Source organism: Pyrgilauda ruficollis, unplaced genomic scaffold, assembly GCF_017590135.1.
Source record: "Pyrgilauda ruficollis isolate IOZ18807 unplaced genomic scaffold, ASM1759013v1 scaffold37, whole genome shotgun sequence".
Taxonomy (NCBI): Eukaryota; Metazoa; Chordata; class Aves; order Passeriformes; family Passeridae; genus Pyrgilauda; species Pyrgilauda ruficollis.
In genome coordinates, this window is record NW_024525156.1 from 5,617,127 (window position 1) to 5,645,050 (window position 27,924).

Sequence of the window (27,924 nt, forward strand, 5' to 3'; positions counted from 1 at the left end):
CAGCTCCCTCACCTTCTTGAACAATGCACTCTCACCTTCAAGATCTAAAATCTAGCCTGCATTCCTGTTTTCTCTGCCCTGCCAGAGCTCCCCAGCTAGAAGTACATATTGCTGCATTCTTATGTGCGTGCATATGTCTATTACTGGGATAATTAAAGGGAATTTGGGTTCTGACTGTCTGCGCCCTCAGGGAAGAGACAGGAACATCTGCTGCAATGCCTACTTATTTCTTATTTTTCTGAACAAGGGTTCGGAATTGTTTATGCTTCATTGTTCAAACACACATATTGCATACAAATATAAGAAAGTGTAAGGAAAAAAAGACTGAACCCCCACCTAGATGAAAGTGGTTTCAGTGCTTCCAGCACAGTCAGAAACCACTAACTTCATACCTCAGCCAGCACAGACCAGGGAGAGCACCTACTCCTTACAGCTACCACCTCTGGTCCCTGCGCTGCTGCTCCAATCTTCCTGAATGTGACGGAGGGACAGACTGACCATAAAAAACATTTGCCATCCTAAGTCATGCACTCTCTTCAGAGGGGTTTAATCTTTCGCATTTTAACACTTACATGCTGGCTTTGGCAGTCAGCCAAAGAATTCATTTTGAAGGAAATCGTGTTGTATAGTTATGGGAAATCATTATTTAGTCTCAAGACGGAGTTTTGCAAAGAAATCTGCTCAATTTTAATACATGTATTTTGGGAGCAGAAACAGAATGCAGACTGCCCATAGACAGTTATGCACAGTTACTTTTGTTGGAAATATCTATGCTTCAATTAGCAAGACCTTTTTTTGCTAGAACTGACCATCCTGCAATGATGCATTCTTACTTATGTTGGCATATGAACATAATAAGCTTTTTTATTTACATTGTTTCAGCAAAATAAAATTTCTTGATCCTATCAATTTTGCCCAAGACTGTAGCTCACAAAATAAAGGTCAGATAATATTTCATGAAGAAATACAAAACCCAACAAAATAAGACATATTGTAAAACAAAGGTTATAGAGAACAAAGCCTGACACTGATCATTTTAAGAGGCTGGAGCCAGGACTTCAAAGAGGAATATATTCCCCACCTCCTCCACTCCCCCACCACAACAATAAAAGGATGCCCCAAAGCCAAAAAAGAAAACAACATAAGAGAAAAAAAAAATAAAATCAATAAAAAAAAAGAACTACAACACTACAATCAACACTTCTCTTTGTAGAACTTACTTTTGTTCTAAAAGACACTGCTAAACTCCAGGGGTTTGTCACTATTAACTACTTTAGTAGATTTCTTGTGGAGCTGATTGTAAAACATTCAGGTCCTAATTCTCAGAAATGGTAGAAAATAGCTATAAATCCATCAAAACAAAATCTGAAGTGAGCACTGGAAATGGAAAGACAAGCTTATGACAAGTCAAAGTTTAGTCCAACCTGAAAATAAGAAATTGTCATGCAACAAGTAAATATCTACCATGTTCAGCCACACAAAATCAGCTGCTACCCAATGTCCTCAAGTCTTGTCAACAGCAGACAAGCACTGCCACAGAGGAAGACAGGGAAGAAAGCAAGTGAAAAAAAAACCAAACACTTTGAAGAAGCGCTGAGTGTGGTTCTCTAGTTCCACCCAATCTATCTAATAAACAGAATGTATCTTGGTAAGGTTATTGGTAAGGCTCTGGTTATTTAATAAATTAGGAAGAAAACCAAAACTTTAAGTAACGTTTTTCCTCCCCACCTCTTAAAATTCTTGAAACTTTAGAGCTTGAAGCAAGGCCAAAGGATGAGCCGGGGTTTCCCCACTCTCAGCCAAAGTGATGGGCAGCAGGTGGTGACATTCAGTGACAGGCAGTAAGGGCAGCAGGTGCCATCAAGTGACAGCAGTACAGGCCCCATAAACACTGCACAGGATCTGCAAGGGAAGACCACTGGGATGAGTCTTTCCAGTAACTGTGTCACTACAAAGTATGAAAACAATGTTGCCCAGGATCAGATGGCCAGTAACTGAAATTGTTGACATCTTTTCTGACCTAGAAGTCTAAGTAACTTAGAATTATAGAATGGTTTGGGTTGGAAAATATCACTAAGATCATTGAGTCCAACTGTTAACCCAGCGCTGCCAAGTTCACCACTAAACCAATTCCCCAGACACCACATCTCCGTTGAATACATCCAGATATGGTGACTCTGCCACCTCCCTGGGCAGCCTGGCTCAATGCACAACAATGCTTTCAATGGAAAAGATTTTTCCTAATATCCAATATAAGTCATCCCTGACACCACTTGAGGCCACTTCCTCCTGTCCCACCACTTGTTACTTTGGAGAAGAGACCAACCCACACCTTGCTACAGCCTCCTGTCAGGCAGTTGCATAGCATGATAAGGTCAGCCCTGAGCCCCTTTTTCTCCAGTCTTTTCTTATGAAAAGAATTGAAATTCTATCTGGTGAGGGAAAAAATTACACAGAAAAAAATCAGAGCAATATTGTGCTCCCTCTTGTTCTAAGCACACATACAAAAAAACTGACAGAACTTCATCTGCATATGAGCTCTATCTCTTGATTGCTGATCTATTTATTTAACATATCCCAGTTTGGATGATTTACAACATTTTAGCAAAAATACAGCTCTTTTGAAGAAGGAAAAAAAAAAGAAAAAGGACAAAAAAATCCAGATTTTAAGTCCATCTGCCCACTTTGTACAGAGAGTACAGTGTGGCAGGAGCCTCTCACTCATTTTCTCTTTGCTAACAACCAGAGAACTGCACATGCTCTAAAGAGGCAGGTTAGGGCAATAAGGAACAAATCAGCCGTGGACAGGCTCATAGGACATGTCTGCACACCTCACTAGTCATTGTAGCCACAGATAATTTTATACTATCAGAATTTATGAAAATTATTAGCATTACATCAAGGTCCAGCACTTGACTGGGATGCCAAAATAACTGTGAATTGATGCTTGCTTCAAAAAATTATCACTTTCAGAGGGGGAAAAAAGTAGCTGGTATGCAAGTCCTTTGCTTAGAGAATTCATCTCCTGCCATTCCTTCATTTTTATGGGAATGGGCACAAATGACACTGGGTGATTCAGGGAAATATAGGAGGATAGTAACCTTCAGTGTCCAAAGATATTTTTTTAATTAACAGTAAAGAGTTGAAGGTTGCTGTTCCCTACCAGAAGCTTAATCACCTATACAAAAGTAAAAGCAAACCTGATTAAATAAAAAAAAAAGTACAGAACTGGCAAAGGAATTATTTTCGTCCTTAAGAGGGGCTGGTTCTTGGCAAAGTAGTGCAAACAATCTCGTAGTCCTATCATCTAGACAAACCAAAGTTGCAACATCTAGCAATCAATGTTTCTTCACTGATGAATCATCTTCATTTAAAGAAAAACCCAAAAGATGATACAGAGTGGAAAGCAATACGTCTTAATCACACTGCAGATTCTGGCAGATCATCTTTGAAAAGTATTTATGAAAAAGTGGAAAAAAAAGAAACAACTAAACAGCTTAGTAGATTACTATTAGTTTAAAAGAAAACTTCTAACAAGATTAAGAGGAAGAGTACAAACAAAACCAAGTTCATATGCCATTTATCCTCCTTCATTCAGCCCACATATTATTTCCTCTTGGCACATGTTAAGTGCATGCACTCTGTATACAAACCATGGGATAAAATGAGCAGAGCAATGTACCGAGTCTATATTACTTAGACAAACATCAAGTAAGGGAATTCTGTGGTGGTCAGAAAATAAGGTTAAGAAAATATATTTCTTAGGATTCTCTAACCAAGGAATCAAAAATAACTCTGCTATTTTTCTTTTCTGGTTAACCTCAAGTTGAAATGAAGGGTTTAAATTCATTTCTTCTATGGACTGAGACATGCTATTTTTGAGCATGTTTATTCAACAGATAACTTTGTTACAGCACAGTATGTATTTAAATTATCCCTAAATATAGCTTCTAAAATTATGTAAATTGATGCTTTTTTGTTGAGACAGCACAACTTTAAATTCTGATTATTTTATGGGAGCCTAGAAAAATGAGACTTGCCCAAGAGCAAATGATCTCTGATGTTCTCCCAGTATCAATTAAGTCAAGTTTACAACTGCACCTTATTTCTTACAGAAAAGCCTAAGAAATTTAACTTTATGCAGGTAAACTGCTGTACAGTCAATACTTAAAATTTCACACCTGAAACTGGATTTGGGTCAATTTTTTTTCCAGCTCACTCACACACTGCTAAGCCGTTGTGATGGCCCCTTCAGTTCTACCTCATGGAGAGGGTCTGTCTACAGAACAAGCCTTCAGCTGAGTTTTGAAAGGTCTGGTGTTTCAAAGTTCAGCAAAAGTATGTGTCTGGGGAAACAAGCTGCCACTGTAAGTACTTTTATCCTTTTTCTTTATTGTTTTCATTTTTGGTTTTGTTTTGTTGGTTTTTTTTTTATTATCTAACAAAAGGTCAGGTCTACAGAGAGCTACCACAAAGGTTCTGTAGAGCAGGTGGACTAAGAAATGCTGGAAATATTTAGACAAACATTACACCACTAAACTATTTTGCTCTGGATTTTTTCCTTAAGAACAGTTCAACCTTTATAAAGCATCATGGTTTCCCGTAGAGGAAATGTGGTTTTTACAGCCTTTTCTAACTGTTCAAGTTAAACACCATACTATAATTCCTTCACTATAATAGAATGGTTTTTTTTCCAAATAGCTGACCATCAGTAAACCCTAATAATACACTTACAGAGCTAACATTTCATATCTGCATGCAAATAAAAAGTATATCCAAATAAAATAAAATTTAATAAAAATAAAATTTGTAAGACTATCACTAAGGAGTACCTTATTTAAGCCCTTTTTCTGTCCTAACTCTTAAGCTACTTCAAGCATAATTTCCTTTTTTTTTTACATCGCAAGCATTTGGAAAGGTGTGTAAAGATCAAGGATTTCACAGTGAATCTCTGTGCATCCATTCCGTGATCTGCACCCTCTTTCTTTTCATCCAGTTCTAAGTTACATGTGATTTACAAGCCCTTGACTCCAACTATTGGAATTAGTATAGCTGATAAATTTGTAGCATATGAAGACAGATTTTTTTTTTACCTTTTTTTTTTTTTTTTACTTTTTCTTTAAACCTGCATTTCAACACATTAGCACTTTTTTTGCACTTCTAGACGCAGACTCTTCCTTAGAGAAAGAGAGAGAAAGGAACTTCAAAGAGGGACCATGCACCATCAGTCAGTTTCACCACATGAAACACTGAACTGCTCAGTCCTGGGATGATCCTGTCAATCCAAAACTTAGAGGTCTATTTTATATAAATCTGTTTTCTGTGATAAAAAATTCCTAACAACTTTCAATAATGAGAAAAGGAAATGTTCAGCTTCCAAGGAAGACACAAAGCACCTTATTTTAGTTTAAGGAAGCTCAATAATAAGAAATTTTAGAGCTGCCAACATTTTCTGATTTATAGCAGACTTTCTTATTCTGGGAGAGCAAAAAGGTGCATTATGCAGTCCTAATATTAATTATGCAGATAAACAAATTACAACATGGTTATTAATACTGTGTATGACAGACATAAAATGAGTTCTTTGAGATCATGTCAAAAATCCTTTCAAAGTGTGTGCATCTCCTGCTACTGCATCTTCTTTTTCCTCTCCCACCACCTAACAAAGTACTTGAGCAAAAGTTTTCAACTGGTGGGTGAAATTCTCACCATTTCCTATCAGAAGATATATCACAATATTCAACTAAAACTATTAAGCTGGAAAAATCAGTGCTAGAAATAGAATATGCATCTCTACAGAAGGTAGCCTGACAGAATCATCACCTAAGTGAGCAATTTTTGATGAGGAGTAACAAAGAAAGCAAGCTCTTTCAGGAGATATACTCCCATTTCATATTTCACTGTGACAACTCCTGGGGACTATTTTGTCTTTTTATTAGGTTTTTTTTTGCAGCTGTTCACCTATATGCTACGCCAGACTCTCACTCCATTAGTTTTATTTAATAGTTTATACTTCATCTACCATACCTCTCAAAGGAAGACAAATCAAATAAGTACATTGCTACTTTGGCATACCAGAAACGACAAGAAAAAGGGTTTTGATCAGTTATAAGTAAAATAAAAGTGTTGATATCTCTGTAAAGTCAGTACTGAGTTTACAAGCTCTAAAGCACCTACCACTCAATAGCACTCAGCCTTGGTTGATGTTCAGCATGCCACGCAGTATTTAGCTCTGGTGGATCTAACACTGCTACAAGATGACTTTACAGACCAGGGCATCAATGCAGCACTCAAAGGGATTTTAACTGTAACAAACTGATTTCTCAACTCAATGTTGATCTAGCAGCACTAATGACATTAATAGATACAGAGAGCATTTTCCTATAGGCATTCATGCAGTCAGCAAATGTCTCAGGAAGAATATGGATATCAGTAAGGTTGGTTGAAACCTGCCAACTCCTATTGCAAGACTCATTCAGAGAGTGGCTTCTCACACGCATCTCAAAATCTTACTAGATCTCATATTAAAGATCTCACTATAAATGTTTCTACATAATTATGTTTCATACATATATTTACAGTAAAAATAAATTGGGAAAATAAATTGGTAATCTCTAACTGTGACACTATCTTTGGCTACATCAAAAGATGCAACTGGAACACTACAGCCTCTATCCCCAAAAAGCCTTAGCACAGTGACTTAGAACTGGAAGGACATCAGTAGAAATTAAATACGACAGAGAATGAGAGAGGTCTAGAAGGCAGGATCGGTCTAAATTCAAGAAATCCTCCTAAATATTGGCTGAATTAGATTCATAAAGCAACACATTTTTAATCAACTCCTAGAACACAGCACTGCTAATGAGTCTCAATTATTTTCTTTTACAGTTGCATATACAAAACCAAAAAGTACATGCAGTGATCTCTTAGTTTGTGAAATTAAGAAGCTAAGTGCCAGAATTTTAATTGTTCTACCTCAATTACTTTAATTTAGAACACTGTGTATGCACGTTCTGATAAAAAAAAGCATTTTAAACTAAATTATACCACAATGTGAATGCTAAGGAAACGAGGTATTTCATCAGAATAACTCACACTATTTAGCCCATCAATAAGTGAGTGATAAAGATCCCTCCTTCACAATACACTAGTGGTTTGTTGTTCTGAGGTACAGAGTTCATTATATTGAAGTCCAGTACATTGAAGAAAAGGACAGCTGGTACCATTACTATTATTAAGCCATTAAAGTGCCAGAACAAAATAGTTTCTGGAAAAAAAACACAACATTATTTTCTCAAAGTTTATGCGAAGAATGGAAACAAATCTTTTTCCAATTAAAATTCAATAAATTCTAATTCACTGAAATAAAAAACTTACACATGTGCTTTCTTAGAGAAACAGGAGGAATGCAGTGTGTAATATAATACATCTTAATCCCTACATCCTCATAACTAGAAACTATTTGGAACTCCCTGTAAGCTGTGACAGTAATGGAAAAATCTCAATTCAAATAAACCAAAAGAATGCAGATAAGTTATTCTGCCTCAGGTTTTTACAGAAAACATCCTGCAAGTATTCTTTGCTTTGTTCCAACTGTTCCTCAGCATTCCACCCCAACGGTCAAGATGACAACCACATGTATGAAGAGACTGTCCTGGTGAAAGAAGGAACTCGTGCAGCTCCAATGCAAAAGGGGCTGTATCAGGTGTAAGCAGGGACAAGGAGGAATTTAGAAAGACCACATGGGCATGCAGGGATTACGTCAGGTTAAACAAACTTCAGTGGGAGTTATGATTTGCATGGATTGTCAAGGGCAACAGGAACAACTCCTACTCCTCCAATAGTACTGGAAGTTTGAACAGGGATAAAAGGTTGAACAGGGAAAACATCAGCCTCCTACTGACCTGGGCAGATGACCTAGTGGCAGCAGAAATGGATGATGCTGAAGGACTCAATACCACCACTAAAGTATTGAAGACGGCATCTGTTGTTTAGCAGAAGGGATTCAAGAACTATCATGTGGAGAGTAAATGTTTAATACCCCTTACTCCACCTGAGCCAGCAACAAGTGGAATAGCACAAGGGTTGATCCTGGTACGCATCCTGTTTAATGCCTTAATGAAGAAGGGGAGGCAATAGAACACAGTCTGTGAAGTTTGTAGATAACACCAAATTCAGAGAACCAGCTGATAAGCATGGGGAGCTGCCACCCAGAGAGGCCTGCTTGGGATGAAGGAAGTGGACAAGAGCAACTTCATGAAATAAAGTGCACACATGTGGACTTGTGCACTTGGAAAGGAATAACTCCATGCAACAGTACAGGCTGGTTTTAATCACAAAGGAAAATGAGTCACTCACCTTTAAGTGATACACTCAGCTACAAATGCTGAACAAAATTTGAAAGCCTAGTTTATTTCATTTGCGTAGAATACAGTCCAAATTTTTATATAACACACTGAATGCACTTTTCCCACGCCATTCTACATTAAAAGCAGAGGTTTCCATGAAGTGATTACACAATACTTAGCCTACTTCTGGAAAAGATTTTTGGCATTTATATCTTACCTTTGTATGCAATAATTGGGTGCTCAGCTCTGTGGCAGTGGGTATCTTCTGTTGTTGTTGACCCCAATATTCCTAATACCCCAAGTCCTGCCAATAGCAGTGTGAGGAAGCAGCTTCCTTTCATGGTGGTCATGCTGTCCTCCACAGCAGTCACTTCTTTTAGCTGTCTACTCTTCTTGCACTCATGTGGGAAAAGCACCTGGAGAATTCAAAGAATTTTATTTAAGAATGAGAGCAAACCACAGGAAAAAAATAGACAATTCTTGAAGTTTAAAACAAAACAACATTGCTTCCTTTTTGTGTAGCATCTGACTACTCAAAAGTATGCTGTCAGCTGCTCCTCTAATTACTTCAGAAATCTAACATCAGTTACCCAATTTAGGAAAATTGATCACCCAGCAGGATTAAAAAATTGATATTCATTACCCCTCTCTATTTTGTAACACACAGGGAAAAGAATATTCTACAACACTTTTTTATTTTATCCTCTTAATAGAGCAAACATATTTAAATCTATCTTCCCTTTCACTGGGATCCACTGCTTCTTGCCTTGGTTTCCTGAGAGAGCAAGCAGTGCTTTGATTTCTTGCAAGTACAAGGTAGAAGAGGAATTGGTCCCTCATGTGAATGACTACTTTGACAGAACAATAGCCCTAGAGTATGTATTTTTTGCCTATTTGTAGAGTTTGTATGGAACAGCACAGAAAGGGGTAGGACAAGATTCACCTCAATGTTCTGACACACTTTTGCTTTACAGCAGTGAGAGTCACTGGTCACTGGCATAGTCCCCATCCATTTCCTGACTGATGACGAGGCTGTGAATTGCAGACTCAAATGATGACGACCCCTTTCTAGTAAAATTTAGATACCAATCAACAACGCAATGGTTTTCATTCTGAATCAGAAAAAAGTTGATGTTCAACTCCCTGATTTTTTGAAACATCCAATAACCAGACTCTTATACAGGTAATAGAATATGTACAGTGTCAATATAATTTTAGATCCAACCCAGTTCCTTTAGTTTCCTCACTAAAAATGTGCCAAGCAGTTACAACCTAATCATACAACCCAAAAAAAACCTTCACCACTAGCAGCTTTAGTGCTTCACACAGCCTTGCATGCTGATACGCAGAAATGAGACATCACTGCCTTTCGTGGGGGAGGAGCAGAGATTTGAGACAGCTCCATAAAGGCAGAAATGTCACTCTGCTAATTAATGGAGACATTCAGGAAAAGAAAATCAGCAATTTGGAGTTCTAATATGTTTGATCTCACTGAGTTTGTAGCGTGCTGTTTAATAAGGTGGAAACTTTCTATTTGCACAAAATAAACATCCTAAATGCACAAAACAAAGGGCTGTTAATGAAAAGACACTCCACAATAACAGCAGAGTGCTCTAAAAGCTACATTCAGAAGGCAGAATGGATAGTAAACACTGGTCCCTAAGATTACTAGCACCAGACTAACTGCTAAGCGTAAGACTAACTGCTCTTCTCTTACCACCTCATTTTGCTGCCTTTAGTAGTCTTCCAGCCTAGACGTGGACACTTCTAATCCTCATTCATTTAAACTAAAATAAATAGCTCAAAGGCATAATACATCTGAGCAGCAAATTTAATAGTCAATTTTAGCTTCTTTGCTAAATTTTCTTAAGTCACTGAATAAAAAAGGAGGAGAAGCTTTGAGGCAGTTAGATTCATATCCTTACCTTCCTAAATAGTGTCTTATGATGTCATTTACCAAGAAGAATCTGGCCCTACAAATTGCTTGTGGCTCACAACAGGCAGTATCTGGTCACAGAAGTTCTGGATACTAATGTATGTAGTGCATAAAGCACTTGTTCCAATATTTTATAGTTCATTTTCTGTAAGACTGATATTTATATGTATGATACACTATTCTTACACAAATTCAAGCAGTTTATGTGGGTTGTAGTGTTACTATTCCTAACTTAAATATCATACAAATACACTACTAACAGCTACGAAGCAAAATGAAGGTCTGATACCTTCATGGAGGTCTCAAAAAATGGTTTTCTTGCACACAGTACAGCAGCAAATATCTCAAGATATGGTACTTCCTTGTTAAAAAAAAACCCCAAACTTCATTTTTTTTAATTTTGAAAGTCTCAGAAATACTCATAAATGTGTGAGTATAACAGAAAAGACTCAAACATATGTATGATACACTATTCTTACACAAATTCAAGTAGTTTATGTGGGTTGTAGTGTTACTATTCCTAACTTAAATATCATACAAATACACTACTAACAGCTATGAAGCAAAATGAAGGTCTGATACCTTCATGGAAGTCTCAAAAAGTGGTTTTCTTGCACACAGTACAGCAGCAAATATCTCAAGATATGGTACTTCCTTGTTAAAAAAAAAAACCCAAACTTTATTTTTTTTTTAATTTTGAAAGTCTCAGAAATACTCATAAATGTGTGAGTATAACAGAAAAGACTCAAACAAAAATAAAATGAAACATTTGTATTGAAATCATAGCCTTCTTTATCTCTCTGGCGGTAAATGAAGTCCATGGTCTTTATGTAACCAGGCTTCCATATCCCAGCCAAGTTTTTAAAAAAACCAGCTCTACTCAGCAAACATGGCAAAAAGATAATGCTCATTCCACTTGCCCTGCGCACTTTGCTCCACATCTTTGCAAAAGAGTAAAGATTTGGAAAAAAAACCTGTTCATGTGAAGTAACTACTCCAGAAGACCTTTTTGAACTAGCACAAGCCTGAGGAAAAAAAGTATTTAACTAATAAAACAAACTGCACATTCTATGGGTTCATTACATCAGAATTACGAGTACAAAGAAAGATGTTGTTCCATATTGCTACTGCACACACTTTAAAATAGCAGTAATTATTTAATCTTTGGTCATGATAATTTTATGAAAAATAACTAGTTTGTCTACTCTATTGCTAGTGGTACCTTTTTTAAATTTATTAAAAGAAGAGAACACTTGCTTGCCGCTGCAAGTGACAAGAAAACAGGGACAACTGTTGTTTCCTCATCACCAAAAAAAGGCCACACTGTTGTGTATCACTAGTATCATGTAGACAAATGAGGAAAGAGAGCACCACGAATACCCCTGCAATGTAGCTCAGTGCCTCTATATGTAATTCTTATTGACTTGTTAAAGCCAAACTCCTCAAACTAATGCAAAACATTTGAGAGGAAGATTGTTAGAGAAAAGAATACATAAAAAAGACTCTGTCACCACACCTACCAAAAAAATTTAGCTAAATTCTAAGGCAATGTGTATGGTCTCAACTCACCAGTAGTGACAAGCCCTGGAGCTCAGAAGGAAAAAGGGATGGAGGCCAGAAACAGGCCTTTTAAAAAAAAAAAAAAAAAAAAAAAAAAAAAAAAAAAAACCCCAACCAAAAAAGTCCCCCAAGCAGTTGTTCTTACTGTAGTGCATCCTGTTTCCTGTCAAATGCACAACACCCTCAAACCTATACCTCTTTATAGAATAATATCTTTGAAATACATTGCTTACTCAGTATACCTTTAGAAAAACAATTTGCAATAGTTCAAAGATCACCTCACTAAACATTGTGATAAGACTGCAAGCTACAGATCTTCTTCAGTGAAATGACCCAGCCTTCCACCATCAAGTCTCATCATTGGACCCAGAAATGCAGACTGTTTACTATGCATAGCCTTCTTTATCTCTCTGGCGGTAAATGAAGTCCATGGTCTTTATGTAACCAGGCTTCCATATCCCAGCCAAGTTTCAAAAAAAACCAGCTCTACTCAGCAAACACGGTAAAAAGATAATGCTGTTTCTCCAGGAAGAAAGAAAAGGACCACCACCCTTCATCCAAATATTAAATATACACATAGGTATGGATGGCTTGGTTTCCATTACAGAAAGGATAATGGGACTAACATTAACTAAAGTTAATTTCATGGGACTAACAGTGGTATTAGTAAGGACTAAGATGTAAATTAACAAGACTGATGCCTTGTACCCTGGACGTATCAAGAGGACTTCTCTCACCTGTCCCCTATGAACAAAAATCAGTAGCAGAAAAAAAGATTCCTTCACAACACCACCTTTCCTTGGCCTCTAAATCCAAACAGCATCCTCTTTCATGACAGACTCCTTACATGCCATAGGTGGTGTCTGACACAGTTGTTTGCATGTTATAGTCATGCTGTGGAAGAATTTTGGGGCCAAGGACTTTTTTCCTTGCTAGCTGAACTCTTCCTCTCACTGCACCTATCTCACATGGCAAAAACTGAGACAGGAAACACTCTCTCATTTAGAATATCCAAAAACAAGGAGAAAGGAGGAGGAGGAAAAAAGAAAGGTGTGAATACATTTCTGACCATATATCTCAGAAAAAAACAGTAACTGCCTAAACTTCTCTCTACCTCGACCTCTAGCTATTTATGTGTATTGCACTATTTTAATAATTGAAATCTATTAATGATTTTTGATGTATTATTTTAAATACATTATTGCAGGGAACTGTGAGGAGAAGCTTACTTGCAACAACTCAGAGGAGAATCTCCACGAGCTCTAAGTGACAGAGGAACAGTAAATCAAGGCAGTAGATAGAAACCTTATTACAAGTTCTTTATGTTTCTACCCATTTCACTACACTAGTGTATGCATGGAAGGAGAAAGGGGTCTGAAGACTGCACCTAAAACACTGCTAGAGTAAAAAATAAAAAAATGCATTTCTTAAAGATCCACAAACAAAACAAGGAAATCCAACCAACCAAAACTCTCCCCTCAAGAACCAAAAAACCTGTACAACCCCAACCCCCACAAAAAATACAATTAAACCCCCTCCAAAGAAACACACACCTTCAACATATACCCACAGCATGAAGCAATGAACAGACACCTTAGAAATTACATCAAAACCAAATCTTTTTCCACAGAACTTGTACAGGCTAGATTGCTCCCTTCTGTACATCCTTGAGCAAGGACCACTGCATCAGTTCCACCGCTGCCCGAGAGAGCAGCTGTAAGAGTGAGCATGCCATACAGACCTGAGACTGCAACAAGTCAGAAGGCTTGAGGCAGACAAAGTAATCTCTCCTGAAATCACTCCCTCTCCTTACTGAGAGTGCAGCTTTCATGCCAAGAAGGGATAGCCAGCCTGAAGCAATATGGCAAGTCAAGACAAAGCCGAGAGAGCCCTAAACATGAAAAGATTCAGCTGGTTTCCTTGACTTCTGTATAATTTCCATATGTAAATCTGTCTCCACAATGACAATAATGGTAAGGTCAAAACTCTTCAAAACATATATCCAAATAGTGACAGTGACCAGCTTTTTAACCACTACCAAATATTTGCACATTGAACTGTTATTTGCATAACTTTTCTATCAGAGACCTTTATTCAGACTTTCAACAAATTGCATTTTACAAGTTTTTAAAACAATCTGAAGATGCCGAATTAAAAAGAAAGCAGAATAAGCAGCACTATAAGATGCCATTTATTTCAATATATTATTTTATTCCTGTATATAAAGGGTCTTGGGCACTAACTCTATCCCTCATTCCCTTTGTTTTGACCCAGCTTGCCTAGGAGAAATATGAAGATGAATGAGGCCCATTAGGCAAAGGTGTTATATTTTACAAATGTAGGCTTTGGTTTCTCCAACAACAGTAATTGAAAAAGAAAAAGCCCAGTAATTCAAGGTTTTCTGTTTCAGCTGGACCAAAAAAAGACACCTCTTGCTAAAGAGAAAAAGTGTGCACAGCTAAGCATGCAAGGCAGGTAACTGCTACTGCTAGGTCCAAGCAGATTCATTTAAAGACTATTTCCTCCAGGCACTGAAGTCATATATGAAGTCAAATAATCAGGATGTCAATATTTCTAGATCACTTACATTAGACCGTGTTGGAAGTACAATTTACTTCTGAATTATAAACTACATTTTCCTTTGTTCAATCAAAATAAGCCACTGTATGCAAAAGCTGCCACACTAGCTGCAGCTGTTCCAAAGCAAAGGTGCTTTCAAATAATTATCTTTGCTGACTCTATAAGTGAGAGATTTAAACTACACTTTTACCAGAAGATGAAGCGAGCCTATGTCAATGTAAGTGTACAAACAGCAGGGTTTGGCATGTTTAAATGGTGCCAGTTTCAGGACTGGTTCTGGGTACAGGCAGGTCTGGGGTTTCTTTACATGCACATCAGTGTTTACTCTTGCAGATGCTGCTCATGTAATTTGTTGCAGGAGACTCATTCCACTTGCCCTGTGCACTTTGCTCCACGTCTTTGCAAAAGAGTAAAGATTTGGAAAAAAACCTGTTCATGTGAAGTAACTACTCCAGAAGACCTTTTTGAACTAGCACAAGCCTGAGGAAAAAAAGTATTTAACTAATAAAACAAACTGCACATTCTATGGGTTCATTACATCAGAATTACGAGTACAAAGAAAGATGTTGTTCCATATTGCTACTGCACACACTTTATATTTGTATAAAGTGAGAGTCAGCTTCAATTAAGAAAATGATTACTGAGTTCCTGCAACTTTTTTTAAATACTGTCATTCATTTCTGCAGTGGCATGAATTTTAAGTTCTACAAGAGGCAGACAGCCATCAGCTGTCATTGACTAGCACAGTCAAAAATCAGTCTTTGAATTCATAGTGACAATCTGCCAAAAGACAGTTAATATCTGTAGCTAAGGGTGACAAGCCATAAAACAAGAATCTGTCATCAAAGCTATTTCCCCAGCACTTCTCAGAGAGCTGATATTTGTGATTTCAGCAAAGGAAGCACTGCTTCAAGAACACGGGTCTGAGTGAAGCCAGGAGCTCATAACACCACCTTGGAACTCAATTATCACACTGTGGGCTCCTCTGCCTCTCACTGGGGTGTAGAGCCACTGGACCACAGCTCCCTGAGCAAGCACAGGCCAACCCAGCAGCACAATACAGATGAGAACCACAGGCAACTTAGGGGTAGGAATAAAGCCAAATCAGCACAGACTAGGCCCAAGTTCCAATAAAATCTCAGCACTTTTTTTGAAATACCTTTTTTTTCTTTTCTTGGCTATCCATTTGCTCCTCAGCCTTTTTGATATCCTCCCAGGACACAGATTCCTACTTAAAGTTTCCTTCCACTTGTATCCTGTGCCTTGTTCCAGTCATTGAGAGAGCCTTTCCCCATGCAGTGCTTGGAACATCCACTGAGCTCCAATCCTTAGACTGGCCATCACAAACGAGGCAATAAAATGAAGGATTCTCCACCTCAGACACACTACAAAGCCAGCAAAGTTTTCTTTTACTAAGTGAATGGAAAAAATGAAATGGTAATGTTTTTTTTGCAAATAAGTCTGAAAAGTGAAAGAAGAAACAGAAGAGGTTTAATAAGGGAAAGGCATGAAGTGGAAGAAAATGATCCATGAAAGCCCAAAAGTGTCAGCTAGGGCAGGCAAAGGAAATGCAGAAGGAAAAACTGTAGCAAATAAGGGATCAATGTATATAGCCTTGCATTTCATCTTCTCTTTTCTCTCTACACAACACTCGCCTGCTCCTTTTCCAGTTGGTACTATTATTGGCAAACCAAACACATTTTCTTGGGGCCCAACAGACTGTCAACATCATCAACAACATAGAACACAAGCTGTTCTCTAGTAGAAATACAGTTTCAAGTGCTGAGAGTAATAGGAGCTCAGAACAGAGCCTGTACAACAGGAGCCTGTTCATTTTAAAAAATTAGAGAGTTTCAAAATGGGATCAGGAAGACTTTCAAAAAATGGACCCAGTGATAGCTATAAAATTTCTAGAAACTCCCATTTTTCAGTATGAAATTCAGGAACTTCCTAAGCCTGAAACTGAAACAATGTTCTGGAAAAATCCCACCAGATGCTTGCTGTGATCTTACCCTCTTCCTTGAGCCATATGCTGTCTGCTCCTGACTAGGACCAGATGCTGGGCTGGATGCCCCTCTGATCAAGCACAGCCATGTTTCCATTTTCTTCTAAGGTCTGAGTCTCATACTGCAAGCTTTTCAGTCACAGAGAAAGTGAATTTTGAAATTTCACCAATGAGAATTAAGAATCTATGTGGGACCAGGGTCACAACTACAAATAAAGTTGTGACTTAATTTGCATTAACAGTATGCTGAAAGTTCATTATATATAAAATACTCTTAAATTACAAAAGTGTGTGTTTTGAAAGCTGTCCGAAAAACTAAAAAACACACCAAAAAAACCCATTTAGAAACATGGCTTGATTGAACTAAAAGCACAAGTTCAGGACTGGGAGAAGGTCAAATCTGGAAGATGTATAAAAGTTGCCTCAAGCAAAGGCAAAGTTAATTGAAGCAGGTAAAAAAGAGGCAATAAGAAAGTAATCAAGTTTATCTGTTGCATTCTATGTAAATTGGGAAAAGGCAACACAGAGACTGGAGTCATGTGTGTTGAATAATTAAAAAAGAAGATCATTGCATCACAGATTATTGCTGTAGCCATCTGGACATACTTTTTTATATTTGTAAACTGTACTAAAAAATGTGCCAGGATTTGTACATGGATGTAAAGAGAAACCAGAAGGAAGACAGTGATACAGCATTTTCAAATAGCTGAGGTTTTTGTTTTTTTTTTTAATTACATTCAGCTTAAAACAGTTCTCTGTCATTTAATGTATCACTGTATAAAAGTACTTGACATTATTTAGCTTTCATAGAAACTTAATATAATACATTTTAAATGTGAATCAGCAATCTAAAGGATAATATTTTACTGTTAAAACAAAACTATTAGTGGGTATTCTGCACATTAATACTAGGCAAACTTCCAAAATAAAGATTATATTTAAGCAGTTACTACCTTAATGAACTGCTGGAAGAGCTCCAAAGTGTCATGAAATGACTATTGTGACAGCCTGCTTCAGTTAGCTAATAAAGGCAACTTCATCTTCTTGCAGTGGGTTCAGTCCTGAAATTCTTTGGTACAGTTTTAAAGGGCACTGGGTATTAAATGCAGCACTGGATATTATACACACTTCTCAGTAAATGCAGGGTGGTCACAACTAAGACAACCAAAATACAGTGGAGGAGAGCACAACTTTTCTGGAAAAATCCACTCAGTCCCGTGGCATCTGCAAATGCATTTCAGACTGCCAGCTCCTCTCAACTCCCATCTAGTTACCAGATTTGTTTCTTGCCATCAATAACCAATATATTCTGCCTTCACAGCTTAAGTGACAGCAAGGTTGAGCAGACTGATGTGAAGGACAAGGAGAGGTAAGGCAGCTCAGAGCTCCCATCCCACATGTCTGCTACAGAACACTCCTGTTCCCCACCTATTCAGTTATGTGTAGCTTTTCTATCAAGGTAAGCATTCAAAACACACAGGCATCTCACTAGGCTTCTGGATTCTTCCACCAGTTCTTGGATAAGCAATAGAGTATCCAATGGGATAGGTGGCCTGAACCATCCAACGGTTCAGCCTGCACTGACTATGCAAATTAGTACAGATAATATACAATTAGTATCAGATAATGAAAGAATGGTTTTGGTTAAAAGTGACCTTAAAGATCATCTAGGTCCAACCCTGCTCATGGCATCCCATAGGCAGAGACACCTCCCACCACAGCAGATCGCATAAGGGGCAAATGGGCTGCTACTTCACTGTGTTGCCCTTTAACACTATCACTGCAAAGATGATGATTTATGTAATTTATACATCAACAAGATTTTTACCACACACTTAAAAAGATTTAGCACACACATAAAAGCATTGTTTAATGTTTCCTCTAATCCCATGATTAACTCCCATGACTATAAGCAAAGGGCATTCCACCAATCCAAACGACATTCTTCCATATCAGATCTTGCATATTAGATATCTCATTCAGTTAGAACTGCAACAGACAAACCAGACAGCTCCCCTCTGCATCAGTTCAGTCTTCTGAAGATGTTAATCACAAACATAGGGAACCCTAACAAAGCTATCAGAATTGGAATAAGAAGCCAGAAGGAAAAAATTTTGTTTCTGTTAGATCTTTCTGAAAGCTCATTCACATTTTTAATTACTAAATCCTGAAGTAAGATATTTTGAAGTTTCTGTGAAATATCAAGTTAATAAATCCTTTCCTGAAATAAACCACATAAAAATAAAAACAATGGAAAGCACAAAGAGTTTCAAAGACCATTCTATACCTAAAATATCCAAATGACCAAAGTTAAAAAAAAAAGGCCAAATTTTTTATTACTACAATTCCTACACTCAAGACCCCATGTATTCACATACAGAGGTTTTACACATATGAGGAACATCCCTGCACATGCCTGAACCTTGTCAATACAAATTTGCTTATTTTTACTAGATCCTAGACAATATCACAATACCAAAACAAAACAAAAAACAAAAAAAAAGGAAAAAGAAAAACAAAAGGAAAAAGAAAAAAAAAAGAGAGAGAGAGAAAGAAAAAGTCCTTCTAAAGAGAATAAATCATAACTTTATTTTCTTCCTTCAACACAATGGTTAAAAATTTAAGTTCTAGTTTTAAATCTGATTAAAAGTAGTAAAACTTGACACAACAGAAATCATATACTATCTGGTGTAATGCTCTCAATGTGAAAAAACAAATAAGGAGATGTCAAATAGCCTAAAGTTAAATGAGGAATGAATGGCTCTTGACATATTTGTTTCAATAAAGGAAAGCCTCTTGTGGGTTTTCTTCAGAGTATACATTGTCCTGCTCTGTGTATTTGTGTCTCAAAAATAATAAAATAAATACACTCTACTTTTTCCCAGCCTGAAAATTCTCTTATTTTATTTAGATTACTTTGATTTCCATGGTTTATCTAATTCCTAATGATGATGCTCTTTTTAATGATTTCCATTTACAAGCTTTCAGGAAAAAATCTATTTTGTAAAAAACCACAAAAACAAACTAACAATATTGTGAAAATTCAATTTCTTTAGTGACATCTATCCCAATGGTTTCTCAGTGGCTGACAGCTTTCATCAGTCAGACTAAATCACATGAAGTGTCACTGATGTCTCCATCATGTACGAAACCACTTTGGTATCTTTGTAGCCATCATTTTTCATTTATCACTTTGGAATCTTATAAGCATACAGTATGTATGCACAGATTGCATACACTGAAACACAGCTCTGACTGCTTCTTTTGAGGAATCTACACTTCAGAGACCAAATGTGTCAAGGACCTTCAGCCCCTAAACAGAAACACATAGGATGATTGCATCTTTGCTTAGATTTTACTAACAGTAAAGGTGTAGATTCAGCTTTCTTGGGCTGGTTAGTTTGTATCCAATTCTTCTAGAACCCCCTCAACTGCTTAAAGGGAAACTTCCTGACCATCCTTTCATTTTATGCCAAGGCTGGATGACATGCAGTCTCCAAGATCCTTAGTGCTGCCCGAGACTATCAAAATTATATATTATATATAGACACCCCCACAATGCATACAGTAGGGCTTGTACCCATCTTTGTGCTCCCCTACGTCCATCCGCCCTCAAACTCCTAGTCTCTGTAGACCTCAGTTCCTTTCCTTGCTAAGGTAACCAAAACATGCTGTCATCATCAGAAGAGGGTATTCATGGAAACACCAATAAAATGCTAAAACACTACCTTTCCTTTCCTGCATTTGCTTTTATTTCTTTTCTTCACCTGACAGTGGTACTAAAAATGTTCTTACAATATTAAAATCTCGCAGTCTCCATCTCTTCTACTGTTAGCCTTTTGCAGTTATAGTCTTTCTCTTTATTTACTAAGTCTCTGCATTGATGTCATTTACATTTTACTACAGAAAGACACGTTGTTAAATCTACTTCCAGGACAACAGTCCAAGATCAAAGCTCTTGAAGGAATACCAAAACAAAACAAAAAAAACCACCAAACAAATGAAAAGGAATCCTTGGAAATGGTGTCTACTAATGACACAAGATAAAACACAAGTATAACAAAACAGTTTACAAATAACACCTTCCCTTTAGCTGCGGGTATGGTGTCAAAAAGAGCAGAAAAGTGTTGCTTTATGCAGCAATGGTGCAAATAGATACAAGTATCTATTTGATGAGAAGGGTTTACGGAATCTACTGTTGGTTCAAAATAAAAAGCCCAGAGGGAAAATGCTGAGGATGAAATGCCTTTCCACTGGGTACTTTATGCAATAATAAAATGCAGGATTTGGTCTAGAGAAGGTCAAAAAGAAAAGGGACTGGACACACAAAAAACCCCACACCAAAACCAAACAAGGAAACTTGCATATATTGTAGGCATCTGGCCAAGTAAAAGTTGGCAATTTCTGGCCGTGTTAGGAAATGTGTAACTTGAGAAGACAGACATTTAACATGAGAATGACACTCAACTTACCAAAGAGTAACACCAAACTTTCTAGCATGATCTAGTTGCTATGCTCTATCCCTGCATGTTTCCCCCCAGAGAGAGGATGGGACTCTCTCTGAGGTGCACACTTTGGATACAGGAACAAATTCCCCCATCCTTTCATACGTGGCTCTTTCTCCTGTTACATGCCACTTTCACCAAGATGCTGATGGGACAGTTGCAGAGCAATCTAGCAGAAATCCTAAATTGCTAATGTCACCATGATGCATTCTGTTTCTTTCACTACAGCCTTACCAATTTCTACAACAAATAATACAGCCGTACACAAAAACCTCTTTTACAGAAGACATTCCACGCAGAGTTCATAGCTCTGATTTTTTAAAAGACTCTAACCTGTATTTATGCTGTAATAAACACATCATATAGGAAGATGTTGAAAACAGAAATTGAAACACGTTGCTTTTACTGTAAAAAATCTTTGCAAACCTTCAGTGCTCTGTAAACAATAAATAACTGAAACAGAGGTCATCTCATCAGGTTAACCATGAGCCATGCTGCCAAGATAGAGAGTCTGCTCCAGCTAGGCTGTGCTAGCTAGTACATGGATTAACAGGGATTTCAATTTCCAGGGCTGTCAATCTTGCATGTTTTCCAGCACTGGATTTCACCACATTTTATAAAGATACAATCTGAATCCGAGTGAAAAATAATTTAAACTGCTTCAGCAGTGTTGCCAAAAGGGCTTCCAGAGCAAACACATTATACATATTTTAATGCACACACTGCGAGTATAAAAATTTCTGTCATGTGAAAAAAAAATATATATATATATAAATCCACCAAACTTGGATCAACAGAATCAGCTCAAAAGGTCTAAAAACAGTGCCCTTTTCTACAAATTCTTATGACATTTTCGATCATCGTGACAAGAGAAAGCATCCCATGAGACTTTAGACAAAAGAGAGATATCTGGAATAATTAAAGGTAGCAAGCATCTCTATTGCAAGGAGTGTGACCTGAAGGAGGGCAGTTGTGCCAGTGGGAGGGAGCTGAACCTTATCCCTAACTAGAATTTTAAGCATAAGAAAAAAACAGGAAGATTAAAATTATAAATCAAAGACCATTTAGTTTCCTACCAGGTGTTAAAACCTTGCTTCTAGATGCCATTAATCTCAGAGATTTAACTGGCTTTAATGGGAAGAGTCTCATTCTCTGCAGCAAGAAACAAAGAGTTTTCCATTAGGCACAGTGACCTCATCCATCCCACCCTGATCCTTCTTCACCTCATATGCAGATTCAAGCACAGCCCAATTCATCACTTCGGTACAAAGCTGTTTGCAGCTCAGTGATCTGCAGTGATGTCACACACCAGGCACAAAACTCCTAAGAGAGAATGAAGCTCCTTCTACTCTGAAGTTGTTGTTGCTGCTTTGAAGCAATGCAGGTTTCTTGTAACAAAGAGCAACTACTACTAAGGAGATTTTCATTGTTATGTTTCATTTGTTAAAATTCCACAGGTCCTGCACAAAGGGAAACCCTCATCACTACACACACATAGCTACAAGGAAGACACCGGAACAGCCAGAAGCCCAAGAAAAGGAGCTTTTCTTGATAAATGAATGAGGCCAAAGAATTAGGTGGGTGGAGAAATGGCTTACCTAAGCATTACTTTAAATTGGTAATGACTTATATAATTCTTCTTTTTCCCCTTTTAACTGCTCTTTTTCTGCAATTCCCATCCATCCATATCTAAACCCACACCTTTGTATCCCCTCTTCCCAAGAAAAATACTCTTTCCTCGGGACTGTACATTACTATTTGAAATTTTCGTATCATTTCTGTTTTTGCAAGTCTTGGCCATGTTACTTAGAAATTCTCAGTCTCCATTTCAGCTTTTTTAGATTAATTTTTGCTACTGTTTTAACAAAATTCATTTTTACTGAGAGCAACTAACCTCTCTGACCTAATGAAAAAGAAAACTATTTTCCCCTTTGGAAATTTTGTTTTTAAGTCCCATTGGACAACTTCCTAGAGGAAGCACACATACTGGTACAGAAAGTTGGAATACTCTTTAATACTTGCATAGATCCATCCATCTCACATGATAAAGCACTTATGGAAAAACCAAGCACACTGTTGCTTTCATTCCCAGGTCCTAAAATTCTGTTAATTCCTAAAATTCTGTTAATTCTTCAGATCTTTATTCAGTAGTTCCTCAACTTTGTTTACATCTTTTCATTCAATTCCTTAAGATCAACTTTCCTACTTTCCTCTAGTTTTCTCCCATGACCATCTTCCTTCCAGTAACCTTATCTGTTCCAGCCATTTAAGCTGCTATCATTATGAAATGCTGTCACTTTTAGCCTTTCCCCTTTGATGATGATAATATAACTCCAACACTTTGCTTCTCAAGCTAATTTGCAAACACAAAAGTATCTCCAAATTTATCAGTGTTTTCTCATTCTCTTTGTACTTCCTTTAGGCTTTGCCAATTCATCTTGCTTATCACTTCCCTTGAAGTTTACTATCTCTACCCCAAAATGGGTGTCACTAGAACTCACCGATTGAGGAAAGGTCTTCTGGTAATTCCTCATTCCCTGACAGGCACTACAGACTGTACAGGGAACACGGTAAACAGAAAACAGAGATTTTTGGACTAAGAATTGAACTCTCAAAGAAACAGCTTGAACATATTAAAACAAATTTAATTGCAATTTATCAAGTGCCAAAATAAGATTAAAAGCATTTATCTTAAAATGAGGGAAAAGGCTCCAAGCTCTGTGGGAGACCTCAAATTACATAACAGCTTAGCATTTTATAAAATAGTGTTAGCAACAGACTTCTCTTCTGGGACTGCACCCTGCAACCTTACTGTTTATGAAATAGCATTGAAGAACCATCACAGTGGGTCAGGCTGGCTGTTTAGCCCAGCCTGAGTTTGAAATGTCAAAACCAACCCAGGCAAAACATCCAGCCTGACCTACTACTCTGTCTTTAGAAGCAGCGAAAAGCAGATATTTAGAGCAGCCACATACAAAAATTCTCTTTCACTCTTCCCAAAACACTTCATACTTTCTATAATTTGCAGCTCAGTAACTTTCTTACCCAGGGGTAGTACCTTTGCTTATCAACTCTTTTTTTATCCTCTTCCACCTCATTTTCCATATTTGTTCAGAAGCACTTTATACCCATGCAGCACACACAGCATGGTGTGGCAAAGGATTTCAGAACTGACACACTACGCCAAAAAAAAAAAAAAAAACAAACCAAAACACTTCTTTTCCTAGCTTTAAAACTGTTCCCTGCCTGTTCCACCTCATCTCTCTTCTAGTACAAAATTAGGTGGCACTGAGTATTCATTTCCCATCCACACACACCTCACAGCTCCTATGATTTTGCAAACACCTAGCATTAGCACCTGGCCATTCTCTCTTTTCCAGTCTGGAAGTTCTCATCTAGTTAGTTGTTCTTGTATGGATGCTGCTCCAAAGATGTGTTCTGCATTCTGCTGCCCTTCTTCATTTTTGTTGCATTTCTCTGAAACTTTTCCTGCTCTACTCCACTTGTTCTGAGATGAGGAGACCAGGACAGCACACCATCTTTAAGACACAAACCCTTGACAGATTTAGAAAGTGGTCTATTATTTCAATTTTTCTCCTTTAAGAGTAATTGCTTCCCAATTGCTACTAAAATATAGAGCTGTTTTTTCAATAAATTTTCAATAAATTGCTGCTTATAGTCCCAAGACCTCAAGCTAACTCAAAATACTTTAACATAACTGATACTGAATTTCTTCCATTTTGTGTTTGCATAACGGTCAAAAAAGGCTTTTGCATTTGTTTCAGTCTGTCCTCATTTTGTTTACCTTCTTTTGTCCTGTAAAACTTAGTCTCAGAAACAAACCTTGTCATCACATTTTTGTCCCAAGTCACTTACAAATATGAAAATACCCCTAGGCACTCACGGAGCTATCTGTGGGAATCGACTGGTGATTTCCAACACACTTTTTCCTGAAATTGTTCCCTTACCATTTAAACAATTATTAACACAGTTAATAAGTTAATAACACAGTCCTCCTCCTTAACTTGTGCCTGTTTAGTTCCTTTAAAAAAATTTCAAGAGAACTTTGAATATGAAATAAATTTTCATCATTTAAGTAGAACAACACATCCAATGATGTCTTTGACCTGCATGCCAGTTGTCTCCTTCAAAGACCACAGGCCATTTCTGTGATTTGACTTCAAATCACAAAAATGCCAGCTACATAAGATCTCTGGGAGTCCTCCAGTCAGACAGTCTGGCCAGCCATTAAAAGCCACAAAAGATCAGGCCATCCATAGCACTGTACAACTCAGACTTGAAAGCTCCACTGGGAGAGGTGCCACCCCCACCACAGACCCATGTTTTATTCAGTGCTGTACTATACTCCTCTACACTCCTACGGAAAAAAGGTTTACCTACAATGTCCAATCAGAACAATTCAATTTGCAATCTGTGTACGTTAACCTCCTGCTATTGGTTTGCCATAACTAGGAACATTGGCACCATCATCTTTGTAAACATCCTTCAAGTAGTTGAAGGCTAATATTAACCAGTTCCCCAGGTCTTAAACATCCTCTTAATCAGGATTTATTCAAAAACATCAATCCTTTCTCAGTATCTCCACTGTAATACTCAACGTTCTTTCGAAAACAGAGATACTAATCTAATTTTGTAATTAATCCACTCAGTTTAAACAGGAGACCCCCTGGTTTTTAGACTCCCTGTTTCCACATGAATGCTTTCTGAAATATGGTATGAAATCAGACATCTTCAAGTACTCAACTGGCAAGACACTTAAAAGCAAGGGGCTACATGCCACAGTCAGTAGCTGTTCTATTTCATTCTACCATTTCACACTTCCTAAAACAACTGGCTAAACTACATCTGGACCTGCTAAATTGAGAACATTAAATTTGCTCCAGAAAGGCAATCTCCTAAAACTCCCATAAGAAGGTTTCCAAAACAGGAACTACCCCACACTTTTCAGCGGTGAGCACATACACACAAGAATTACTCAGTTTTCTGCCATGGCTTTATCTTGGATCATACCTGCCATAGAGTCATTATACACAGGCCACACAGAGTCTCCAGCTGGCCTCCTGCTCTTGGTGTGGTTAAAAAAAAACATTCATTAACTTTCTGTTTAGCCTGATAGTGAAATGTTTTAGTTTTATTTCCTTCTTTAAACACAGACACAGCTTTTTTTAAGATGTCCTCTTACTTTTAATAGTCTCTTCTACCTGGTAATTTAGCTATACAGGCTTCCTTTTCCTAAGACATTTTTAGACTAAGTTTAGCTATACAGGCTTCTTTTTCCTAAGACATTTTTAGACTAAGTGTGGAGCCTCCAAAACAGTATCTTGAAATAGTCACCTACAAACATGTTACTCTTTCAGTGTCACTTTAAACAAACATCCCCATTTTTACATTGTTTTCCTTTTTGAGGTTGAGCTTAATTCAAGAGAGGTAAAAAGAGAGGAGAATTGCAGGTTCTTTTTCTTTCTCTCCTCCCACTTCCATTTGTTGATTTCCTTAGTTTAGGGAAAAGAGAAAGGCAGAACAACTGTAATGGTCTACGAAATCACATCAGAAGTCTTTTTTCCAGACATCATCTCTCCATGATATTATCATCTACTGACTGAACAAAATACAGTCTCTTACCCACCTTTTAGTCACCATCCCTCTGTAATCACGTACTGTCTCTGTTCAGTGTTTATGCAGAGCCAAAGTGGGATCCTGGGTCTACCTTGGAGGCTCCTAGGAGTTAAGAAAACACAGAAGACAGATAATAGGTATTGAGGAGGCAGCTCATCAGCAATTCTCAGACATTTATTGCAGACATAAAACATGTGTCTCAAGTCAATAAATTAGAAATGTAAGGCACTTTAACTACATAGTGTGAACAAGAACCAAATAGAAAGAGACAGGAAAAAAAATCGATTTTTAAAACACCTGGCAACTTGGGATGAGAATCAGAAAAGAAATACTTGCTGCAAAATTATCAAAATCCATGAGACATGAATTTGAGAAAAATCCTTACTATAAAATTTTGCCTTGGTGCCTTAATACCACTAAAATGAAACACGTCTAATACATGGACTTAAATTTGTCCCTGAGTAAAATCCATAACAAAATTCAGGTGGGTAAAACTTCAGTATTCTTCCACCTTTCCATAAAACAAAGTTCAAAAGAAAAATGTATTTATTCTCTAATATCTCAAAACAATACAAAAGGCATTTTCAAGAGAGTGATGCATCATTACGCACATTTCAAGACATTAACCCATCTTGTAGGAATGACAAATACAAGACAAATATTCAAAAAATTATCTTGCTTTTTTAAATTATTGAATCAAAGAAAGTACTGCTAATCAATCAAGTGATATCTCTATTTGAAACAGCAAGACAGGAATCACATAGCAGTTTCCTGCTCTCAACACCTCAAGAAAAAGGCACTTCAGAAGAAAAAACAGTAGCACTCTGTCCAATTAAAGCATTCATTTCCTAGATTGAAAACGTCTACAGAACAGAACAAATACACCAGCAATCAACAGCTCACCCTTGAACCTAAACAGAGACGTGAGGCAAAAAAGGAGTCATTGTTCCACTCTGTTTACTCACTATATGAAATGACTGTACTAGATGACTGGAAGTGTTTGTGATTTTTTTCCAATGCTTTCCTGACCTATGAAGGTCTCAGGAAGTCTGCCAAATGCATAACCATAGAAATGTTTGGAAAGATCACACGAACAAGAACTCCTCTCCAGGATGGCCAACAAAGATTGAGATTTATGTTTACCACATCAAAATTTCTCAAGAATCTCATTCTCCCTATCATCAAGTACTTCAGATTATAATTTACATATTTTCTCCTAAATTAGGTATTTATCTCATTTATATTATATGTGCACATATACACACCACTCCATGAAATTCAGTGATGTCTAACTCTGTTGTAGAAGTTGCCAAAAGCAGATTTAGATGGTGTTCTCCAAGGCACGGGGATCAA

The 27,924-nt window shown here is 37.4% G+C and overlaps 1 protein-coding gene across 1 annotated transcript in view; it reads right to left on the minus strand.

Annotated features, from left to right (window-relative positions):
- SEMA5A (semaphorin 5A) overlaps positions 1–27,924 on the minus strand; it is a 319,180-nt gene that overhangs the window by 209,094 nt on the left and 82,162 nt on the right. The window contains exons 2-3 of the mRNA XM_041475880.1: positions 26,582–26,673; positions 8,566–8,764 (exon numbers count right to left, since the gene is read on the minus strand). Coding sequence (XP_041331814.1) covers positions 8,566–8,698 — 133 coding nt within the window. The 5' untranslated portion in view covers positions 8,699–8,764; positions 26,582–26,673. The remainder of the gene's footprint in view (positions 1–8,565; positions 8,765–26,581; positions 26,674–27,924) is intronic.